Source organism: Scatophagus argus, chromosome 19, assembly GCF_020382885.2.
Source record: "Scatophagus argus isolate fScaArg1 chromosome 19, fScaArg1.pri, whole genome shotgun sequence".
Taxonomy (NCBI): domain Eukaryota; kingdom Metazoa; phylum Chordata; class Actinopteri; family Scatophagidae; genus Scatophagus; species Scatophagus argus.
Genome location: NC_058511.1, coordinates 10,675,386 through 10,686,486, shown reverse-complemented (window position 1 = coordinate 10,686,486; position 11,101 = coordinate 10,675,386). Strand labels below are relative to the sequence as shown.

General features: G+C 40.3%; 1 protein-coding gene across 5 annotated transcripts; it reads left to right on the top strand.

Moving 5' to 3' along the window:
• Positions 1-501: 501 nt before the first annotated feature.
• On the top strand, positions 502-9,977 carry znf513a (zinc finger protein 513a). Of its 5 annotated transcripts, none has more exons than XM_046373727.1 (5): positions 502-727; positions 1,804-1,940; positions 3,473-3,607; positions 6,435-7,205; positions 7,358-9,977. In XM_046373727.1, the coding sequence occupies exons 2-5, from the start codon at positions 1,901-1,903 to the stop codon at positions 8,308-8,310; spliced, it is 1,899 nt and encodes a 632-aa protein (XP_046229683.1). In that variant the 5' UTR covers positions 502-727; positions 1,804-1,900; the 3' UTR covers positions 8,311-9,977. The 5 variants fall into 5 exon arrangements, with proteins under 5 accessions (XP_046229683.1, XP_046229682.1, XP_046229687.1 ...); XM_046373726.1 differs by having other exon boundaries at positions 7,352-9,977; XM_046373731.1 differs by lacking the exons at positions 502-727; positions 1,804-1,940 and adding an exon at positions 4,138-4,235 and having other exon boundaries at positions 7,352-9,977.
• Positions 9,978-11,101: the final 1,124 nt, after the last annotated feature.

Sequence of the window (11,101 nt, the reverse complement as noted above, 5' to 3'; positions counted from 1 at the left end):
CAACTACAATGATTCTGTGAAGTGCAGAAACCGGAAATTATTTTCGGAAAGGGAAACACCTCACTAAACGGAAGCGAGATGCATACAATAGAATCAAGATGCACCCCACCAGCAACAGTAACAAGTCCGGTGTGGGCCCTGGGGCTTCAGAATAAAAAACAACAATGCAAACTATGAAAAAAAACAGCTTCAAATACTGTAATTTTCTAATCAGTTGTCACACTAATTAAATCAATACCAAAAACCGTCGATAGTCAAATAAGGGTAGTTTTAACCTTGAGGGTACTGGTTTGCATACAATTCTGAAATCAAATAAATGAAAATAAAAATAAGCAAGAAGAGTCCAATTATTTTGTAACGCAGTAGCCCATAATGTCATACTGAATATCTGTATTTGTCATCAACAGATTAAATGACTGTCTAAGAATAAAGTAGGCTATTCAGTGTGCTTTAAGTTTTAGATTAGCATAGGCGCAGATGTCGCTTTTATTCTGAAGGAAGCAGGCCGGAAGTTTGATTGTTGTTGCTGCTGCTGGATCACAGGCGAATCAGAAAATCAATTAAGTTATGAAAAATACCATTAATTGCCTTTCTTTGTCACCGCAGCTCATGAAGAAATGGCGGATCTCCAGACGTTGTACATTTGAGGAAAAACACTTCACATCTAATGGCGTCTATACCGACGATAAAAACCACCTCAGTCGACAGGAATATTTACGTTTTCTAGGTAAGTTAGCTTGTTAGCTGCTCAGCTAATTTAACGGTACGTTAACATGTTTAGCCACGGCTAAATACTTATTGAAGATGACACTTGTCAGTCATTAAAACCTCCTGATGAGGACGCGTTTTGTTTAGCTATCTACTGGGTTGCGTACCATTGCTTTTCCCGAATACTATTGGCATTTCTTGTTGTGCAGTTACAACGTTAGCTAGCTGTGTTCTCTTTGAGGACATATTTTAGTTTAAATTGCTAGCTGACTCGGTTGAATGCTCTCTGTCGGATGGCAGTAACAGAGCAAATGTGTTAGCCATTTTGTTAAAGTGGCTTGATGTCTTGCTACTAATAGTGAATTTTGTGTTTGTTTGCAGTGTAAAATACACCAGCCTACATCCAGATACTGTTAGATACTCAAATGTGTATGTGTCGTGTAATATTAGTTACCTTTAAGAAATGAGTAAGCCGCTTGTTTATGAATTACACTGTCGCTTAGCTGGCTTCCATAGAATATAATACATTTGCTGAAAATGAAACAGGGATGATCAGATATGAAGTAAATAGAATCACTAAAATGATAAAGACATCTTATGTGTACTGTGTATGAACAGTCTTAGTGTTTTTATGACACCATCACTGTTTACTACAGACTTGTCATTCGCTCACCTCAAGAAGTGACTTCATAAATTCACCAGTAAGCTACTGAGTGATTCATTGTAACTGAATATTCAGTTTGTTGGTAGATGCTGTGGTCTTTGTTGATTAATTGGTTAGCTGTTCATCAGTAAATATCAGTTTTAATAATTAGTTTATCCTTTATGTCAATTTTAAGCAAACATGCCACAAAATTACTTCCCAAAGTTAATGTTTTCTGTCACCTCTGTGATGATAAAATATATCTCTGAATGTCTGTTGACGAGACATGCAATTTGAAGATATCACCTTGGGATTTAGGACACGTTGATAGAGTATTTAAACTATTATTCTTATTGTTATTATTCTTATTGTTGTTCTTATTATCATCATCATTAATAATGGTAGTAATGACATACCAATTGATTTGAATTTGTTCTGTTTCACATCTACAGAAATTCTGAGGCATATCTTCCAAACAGATGAGAATGAGCTGATGGTTGTGGAAGTCTGCAAGAAGACATTGCAAAAAAGAGAGAGGCTGACTGGAAGATGCCAAGAAAAAAACAACAGAATCCACAGCCTGTCAAGTGTAGGTATTCAGAGGTCTTTTTAATGTTGAGAACTTACACAGATAAATAGCTGACCTACATGTGGGAAATGAAATCCCTGTGTGTATTTGGCCTGGTAGTCTAGAATGTGGGTCCAGTTTCATTACTCACATCTGGACATCAGGCGTTGCTATTTGAGTCCTTGAAATGTTTCACATCAGTCATACTGACTCGCTGTGCTGTAACTAGTAGTGCAGTTAAATCCAATGTCACATTATGTGTTCATTAGTATAAATGTGAAATGTGCGGTCAGTTTCTTCTTTATTTTGTTGTATTCTGTCCAGTGTGTGATTTTAGAATGAGATGACTGATATCATGCTAGTAATAAGCTGCTTCAGTTGCTGCATGTACTGTACTGTTCATATCCAGCGTGTGCCATATATGCTATCAAAGCATAGCCTTAACTCATTTTTTGAATTGTGTGCTTCTCACTATGGTATAATGATATTAATTTGACACATGCATAGTATTATTAACATACACATCTGAAGAGAAAGTGTAAAGTAATAGTCTAATTGATCTTACCGCCTGTTATGTAGGATGGGATTTTGTGATATTTTTTTTTGTATGATTAGCTCCAGTTATTTGAGTGGTGGTCAATAGGAAATGTCAACACTGTGAACTCAGAACCTTAACTGAGCAGTATGCACTTAAGACACCAAAATAATGTTATGCAGTGATAACACAGGATTTGCATTACAGTATTACATTTCAATATTTTGTTTGATCTATTTAATAGCCACCTGTTAATTTATTTGAAATGCGACACTGTGAAAAAGAGAAACCTCTCACACAGTATGGATAGACTGTCAAACACTAAGGCAACCAGCAGATGGTAGTATGATGCTGCTTTGGAAGGATTTACCAAAAAAGGCTGCTGAGCACAATGCCCTTGAATTGGCCTGGTAGCAATTTTCTGAATAGTGGCAGCTGGTTGACAGCTGTTTGGATGTCAGCTTCAAGCTTGAGAAACAAAGTTAGAATTTCAAGCATCACTGGCTGTAACTGCAGTAAAAGAGCTCCATCTTTCAACTAATAACAACAATAATAATATATATAATAATATGCCTCAGTAGTATTGAAAGATTTTTCACCAGCAGAAATACAGGGCAATTACTGATGACCTGGCTCATTTCACCATACACTCATATTTGTGTGCTTGACTAACTTAAATTAATTCGAGTATACCTTTGCATAGTTTTATGTTAGTGGGGTGGACCACCAAGAGCAAAGATTACATGAACAGTAGATGATATTGCTTGGCAAGGGATGCCAAAAGCTTTTGTTGGAAAATGAGTGGAGCTAATAACATTTTTGTTTTTCACATATTTGCAACAGTTATTTGCTGCCAGTGATTGACTGAAATGTTGCTCTCTGCTTTATGTGTCAGTTCCTTGAGTGTTTGCCAGTGACTGTGAAATATCTATGCAAATTGAATCGCAAACTGAATCCTTTAGTCAAATGATTTCAGTCATCAGGTGTTGTTGTTGTTTGCTCACTTCTGTGATCGCAGTGGATTCTGAAGATGGTGTAGCCATTGAAGCTCCAGGAAACCTCACCTTAGACACGGACTTCCTTCTGGGACAAGACCTTGAGTTTGGTGATCCTGATCATGACGGCAAGATTCTAGGCCTGGAAAAGTTCTCAGGTTTGTAATCCACTTTTTATACTAATTACGTTTCTGAAGTTGTAATCAAGATTTCAGTCAGGGTTTTGGTGAGAAGTCACTTTGTTGGAAATACAACAGAAGAGCAAGATTCAAAAACAGTTGCAACTGTGGTCTGACTTTCATGATGTGCACAGCCCTTGTACAGCCGGTCAACTGCAGCTCTTTATCTAACAGCCCAGTGTAGGTGGATTTCTCACTGCAATATTTAAAACTTGTATGTTGACAAGAAATGACAAAAATAATCATTGTCTTTTCTTGTACATGCATTTTTAATGATCGACTGTGATCAGTTCTAACTTCATGATAAAATACATTGCATTTTCTGTGATAGCTTCACAAGAAAATGCACCACCTGTTTAGCCATTGAATGCTTTTATGGTTGGTTTGCATTAGCAGTAGCAAAGTTAGCCTGTATGTGTCTGCTGGGGTTTGAAAGTTTGGTTCAGCTTAATTCTATCGCCCCTCCCTCGCTATGACTGTCCTTGCTTCCTCACTCTTCATTTTTTAAGTATGTCAGTCAAGCGGGTCCTGGCAGAATTTTAGGGCGGATTTGCCCTGTGATTCAGCTCTGATGCAGAGTTGAGACGCAGAGAGTGAGCAGTAAACGGTAAGATCGTTTCGCTAAAATCTAGTACCATAATGCTGCATTACATGCTTCCCTGGTCTGTAGGTAGGCAACTTCAATCCGGTGCAGAAATGGCAGACCCCGCCACAAACAATGAAAACTGCTATATAGAGACATAATTGCAGATTGTAAATACATTAAATGGCTATTGCAGAGAATAATTAGTGCCAAGAATGGGGTTTAATTTAATTAGAGTGTTTAAGGATTGTAGCTTTAAAAGGCGGAGTGTGCTGATGATGTCTGCTGTCAACTTGTCTGTCTGTCTTTATACTGCAGCCATCCATTGTGGTAGGTAGGGCAAGTCTATGAAACCGAGTCTATTCTGTTTTAATGCCTTACTGTTTTCACATGTTGTATGTTCACCTTCCTGCCTGTTTGCCCTGTATTAGCGTATTTCATATTTAATGTGTCTGTTGATTGTACAACACAGGGAATGGAACGAACCTGGTCATTGTAGAATATTTCAATTTATGCCACAGTTTGAACTACATTAGTGAAAGGAGGATAGTATTTTGTCTGGAAAAAAACATGGAATGAATCTGTGATGTAAATTCACAGTTTTACCTCTAAAGGAAATGTCGCGGTGGCTGCACCACCAAGAGCACTCGTAGGTTTTTACTGTTTGCTTCTCTGCGATGAAGTGTTGCCCCTCTGTGCAACAGTAAGAGAAATGGAAGTATCATCTTATATTTCGCAGCATGGCTCTTTGTCAGAGAGAGTGATCTGAAAAATGGAAAAGTAGAAAAGAGAGCTGAGACACCATTATTATATAATGGCTGTAAAAATAGGTCCATTACCATCAAGGACACCATTATAAGAGGGCATTTATTTATCATCATCATCATCATCATCATCATCATCATCTGCCTCTGCTCCCACTGCCCCACTACCATTATCGTTCCCCCCTCATCATCATCATCATCATCATCATCATCATCATCATCTACCCTCATCATCATTATCATCATCATCAGCAGCAGCAGCAGCAGCAGCTTCACCATTACAGTCATCATCATTATCATTAGGCTCGGTAATCATCCACGAGGGGGTTCCATGGGGCAGGATAAAAGGGCAGTCTTCACTCTCACCCTCCTTACATCCTGCCTCGGCATCTGTGGAGGGAGGTGATTTTCTTCTGGCTTTCAAAAGCACACGTTGAAGCCCAATAGTGCTGTGGAGTCTCGAGGCTTGTCTTTCTATCTTCTGGGAAAACGATCTGTCTTTTTATTGGCATGAATCCTCAGATGGCATACCAACAACTAAAATGTCGTTGACCTTGCTGGTAGCATTGTGAGTATGAAATGAATCTCTAAAATTCACTTTTCTCTGTTTGTCTCTTAAGAAGAGTAATTCTCTTTGTACTATATTTAACTTACTAAGGATTGATTTCTTTGTTAGTCCATTTTGAATCCTTCAGTGAGATTTGTTGGACGATACCATTTGAACTGACTGTGTGTCATCAGGTCTCTGTCTCTTAATTTGTATATAATTTGTAATATACACAGTATGACTTGAGTTAATTTTTGAGGGAGAGCTTCTCAGTGGAGGTTTTTTTTATGTAAATATAGCTATTATTTCAGCTACTATAATTTCTGGTTCTTCAAATCCAGTCCTTTTATTCCATCATGTCAAAATTTCAGTGGGGCTTGTTGTCACCAACCTTCATCCACATGCCTCAGGTCTCTAATTGGTTAAGTTATATGTTTTACTGTATGTATTCTCATGCTTATTTCAAAAAGTCTGATTAATCAAGTCAGAATTGATGCATTTGTTGAACTTGTTCCGTTCAGTTTAACTGAATCATAAAAACAGTAATGCAGTATATCAATAGAGATGTCTGCAAATGTCTCCGAAACTGTTTGTGCTTTTGTGTGACAGGCTAAGTTGTTTGTCTTCTCTCTGTACTTATCTCTTTTCCTGTACTCTGTCTGTCTTGCGAAAGAAATCTGAATCTCAGTGACGTTTCCTGAATAAATAAAGGCTGCATAATGTTTAATACAGAATCTGGCATTCCAGATAGAGAGACTGAGAAAGAGACAGTTACAGACATAAACCTTCCTGTGAAATTTTGTGGATTCATTGTAAAGTGTTGTAATGATTTCGAGACTGGAATGTGAAGGTGTTGGTGCTGTAAATATGCAGTGTTTAAAAACTTTTCTTTCTGTTTGTCTTCTTGTTCAGAAGTAGCTGCTGAGATTGGTTTTTCTGTGTATCCTCTGGGTGATGAGGAGAGCCCTGCCTACAGCCAGCTCAGCATGGAAAGTGAAACAGGCAACTCACACGGCACTACTAACAATGGTAGGGAAGACGAGGGCAGAGCGGCCCAGTCCGAGCCTAGCTTTCCTCCCTACCTGTCCTGTAGGGGCTGCGGACAGCTTCGTGATGAACCTCTGGGACCTGGCATAGACCTAGTTGGTCCTTACTGCCTTAGGTGCTGCAAAGCCTCCAGGGAAGCCAAAAATACGGACTTCTGCTCACCTTTCGGAAGCATCAGCGGAATTCGCTCAGGTTCCCATATGCATCTTGACGGTGAAGGGTTGGGCAATGGGATGGGTGACAAAGCACTGACAGCCGAGGACAGACTGCCCAAACTGCACTCGTGTCACCTCTGTGGCTTTTCCTCGCGTTACGCCAACCACGTGAAGCGTCACATGAAGACGCACAACGGGGAGAAGCCCTTCAACTGCCCCCTGTGCACTTACGCCTCAGCCCAGCTGGTGAACCTGCAGAGACACCTGCGCATTCACACAGGGGAAAAACCTTACAAATGTGATAGTTGCACTTTTGCCTGCAGTTCCCTTGGCAACCTCAAAAGGCACCAGCGCATGCATGTGCCCTCTGCAGGAGTGGGGCAGGACGCCACTTCACGACCTGCCAATGGCCAAATCAGCTTGAAGAGGCATGTGTCTGCACAAAGACCCAGTGAGGAAATATCCAGTGCTTCAACCAAGGGTATGCATCATTTCCTTTATTAATCATTTAATCATCTCCATAATTACTTGATGATACACAATCCTGAAAGCTGATGAATTTAAAGTTTTTAATAGCTTTGATCAATCATTCAATATATAATAACTCACTCTAATCTTTTTGGGAAGTTTCAGAAGTCACAAGGTCGACTTCAAACCTGACTTTGGGAGCCCAGAACAATGACTACCTATCAGCCTTTGACGGTTTAAAGGGGGCGTCACCCCCACCTGTGCCAGTCTCTAACCCAGCTCCTGGCCACCAGGCTCCCCCCTTGCTGGAGACCACAGGAGGCGGTGGCACCAGAGCAACCAGAGGCAGCGTAGCAGACGGTGCTGCCCTCCCACCTTCACTTTTCCCTTTCACTTGCCGTTTGTGTGGCATTGTCCTGGAGGATGAGGATGGCTCCTCAGCCCAGATTTGTGCCAAGTGTACCCTTGAGATGCTGACCAAGGACTCCTCATCATCTCCCAACAGCCCTGGTGAACGCAGTGAAAAGGTGTACACCTGCGCCGCCTGCCCCTTCCTCACACACTACCCAAACCACTTGGCACGCCACATGAAAACTCACAGCGGCGAGAAGCCGTACAAGTGCCCACAGTGCGACTATGCCTCAGCGCACTTTGACAATCTCAAGCGCCACCACAGAGTGCACACGGGCGAGAAACCTTACAAGTGCCATTTGTGCGATTACGCCTGTGGCAACCTGGCCAACCTGAAGCGCCACCAGCGGGTGCACTCGGGCGCCAAGCCGTTCCAGTGCGCCGTGTGCAGTTACAGCTGCAACCAAAGCATGAACCTGAAACGGCACATGCTTCGGCACACAGGAGAGAAGCCGTACAAATGTCAGGAGTGCGGCTACACCACCGGCCACTGGGACAATTACAAGAGGCATCAGAAGAAACACGGCCTGGCTACAGACGGCTGGGTCAAAGTTCCCATGACTGGCAACGATGAAGAAGAGGAAGTGAGGAAAGGGCTGGGAGTCGGTGGTCAGACTCACAGAAAGGAAACAGGTGTCGATATGCAGTATATGTCGAGGGAGGGAGGTCAGACAATACACTCATGCTACAAACTTGAGATTGTATAAAACATAACTCAGCAAAACTAAGCTACCAGCAACTTGTTTTTGTTTTTCACAGAGCCTTTATATTGTTTTAATGTGTATCTGTCTTTCAGTGTTTTGTCAGATGTCTTCAGAGGCTGCTAATTGTTTATTTGTAGAATCTCGCACAATTATGAAACTCAACTGTTCCGAATGTTTTGATCCTCCTTTTTGTTTTGATTAAGTAAGGTGGATGAGTCTGTTCAAAGTTTGTCTTTGTCTACTCTGTTTTTGTGTCCAGACGAATGGACTTTCTCTGACTCGTTGTGTATGTCAAACCACACTTGGCTAATTCTAACATTTCCCTCTCATATTACGTCTCATATCTAGTTCATCTCTAACGGACAGAGAACACTACCAAATATCCTTCAGTACATAGAACTTGTGCACATTTTTGCCTGAACTGTTTAGCTGCACTGTGTAGTCTGTATACAGTTATTTAAATAAGGGATAATTGTTATATTTAGCAAAATAGCTGGCATTACAAGTTTTGGTCAAACCTTTTCTTTTTGTAACAAAAACCTAATGAAATAACGTGAATGTTGCAGATTTTTTTTTCTTGTCCTCCTACTACATTTGCCTGACTTGCCTTCACGAGGAATAACTTTTGAAACGTGCTAAGCTTATACTTGGCCTACACAGTGCAGCTTTAAGTAAAAATGGCTCCTTCAAAGGGCCGATATTGTGCTTTGTTTGCATTTGGGCACAAGCTCTAATGACGGCATGCCTTCAGTTTAATTTACTAATGTATCAACTACAAGTAAAGTGCTGTTTGGTAGCACTGAAATTGTTTTATCCTTGATGACCTAAAATGATTAATTAGGTTTGTGTTAACCTAACTAAATAATCTCCAGTGTCTTGAACTCAATTGTGATTTTTTTTGCTGAACCCCTCAGGATTATAAAATGTTATCCGAAAGACCTACATGTTGGCAACGACTTTATTTCTAGTTACTTTAACGCTAAAATTGCATGCACAAGCATTTTGTAAGATCCTGATCTGCCTTGACTCAGTTGTATGATCAAAGAAGAAGCACAATTACTGACACATTTGGAAGGTTTAAACGAGCATGTTGTTCAAAGGATTTTTTCCCCCCCAAACTTTTACTTGCTACATATCATGAATGGTAAAATTACTAGAACTTAAATTTGTCTTGTCTTGTTTTGGATCTTTTTTTTTTTTTGATTGTGACTGATTAACCCCCCTTTTTTTGATGACTGTTTACTGTTGACTGTGAAATTAGCCCATTCTTGTGTCTTTTTACTTGAAAAAAAGATGACATTATTAGTAAGCATGTGAGTGTAATAGGTTTTATTTTTCTAATGTGGCTGTAACACACTACTAGAAATATATACTTTAATATATAGAGATTGTTTTTTTTTTTATTTTGAATGTTTGATGTGTCATTTCGTTACCACGGGAAGAATAGGGACTGTGATTTAAGTTTACTCTCTTTAAGAATTACTACAATATGCAAGTGAGACATTTTTCAGGTTGCCGACTTGCCATGTCACAATGGAGCATTGAACCCATTGATTAGTACTGACATCCCTTAAAGTGTCCATTTTTGTCTTTATGCAGTGTCTCATAAATGCCTTAAGTGAGGATTTTGAAATAAACGTGGAATTCATTTCATTGAATGTCAGACAACAGACTGGATCTCTCGCCCTCTTTTGTTTTTTTCCTCCCCAGAGTTGCGTTTTCACATACAGTACAGCTCACTCTGTTGATTGGTCAGTCAGTACAATGTTTGGTACAGGCAGTTTTGGCCCCCACAGGATGAATTGTAATCCTGACTTGATGACCCCTGAACTTTTCCTTGAGCATCATCGTTAGGTCTAGTCTTAATTTTAATGTCTGTTTATGCCCAAAAACCTGCTGAACCTCAGCTTCAGCTTTATAATTAGTGCTACTTCGCAAATATTAGCATTTATCACGCTACACTAGATGGTGAACATGATAAGCAATCAATACACCTGTGAAACATCAGCACGTTTGCATTGTCACTGCGCCCACTGTGTCTGTCGACTCAGTCATGTAACTGAACGTGATATTGCAGAACAAATGAAGGGATGCAGAGCCAGACTGATCGATCAAATGTGGCTTACATGTCGGTTAATAAGAAACAAAAAATTGTAGTAGAGAAGTACCAAAGTTATATTTGATATGATGTAGAAACTGAGATGCCATTATATGATTTGTCCACATTGATGAGTTTTGTCAACAGTCTAATGTTTTTTTCTTGTGATCAGTCATAACACTATTACTACCCACCTAATATTGATATCCCCTTTTGCCTTCCCATAGTGCATCCTGGTGCCATGTCTTCCTCAGGTAAGTGATGCACACACACACGACCATGCACATGATGGAACAAAAAATGTGACTCATCAGAGCAGCCCAGCTAATTCCATTGCTCTGTAGTCCTGCAAAGCAAGGTGCCCATTGGTCAGCAGAACTGGCATTAACTTTACATTAACTTTAGCAATTTGAGCTACAGTAGCTCTTCTAATGGATCTGACAGCACAGGCTGGCCTTCACTCCCCACGTGGATCAGTGTGCCTTGCCCCTCCATGACTGTCCCCAGTTCACCAGTTTTGCTTTCTTGGCCCACTTTTGGTAGGTACTAACCACTGCAGACCAGAACATCCCACAAGAGCTGCGGTTTTGCAGATGCTCTGACCCAGTCATCTAGTCATCACAATTTGGCATGAAATCTTTATACTTGCCTAATTTTTGCTGCTTCCAACAAATGAACTTCAAGGACAAAATGCTG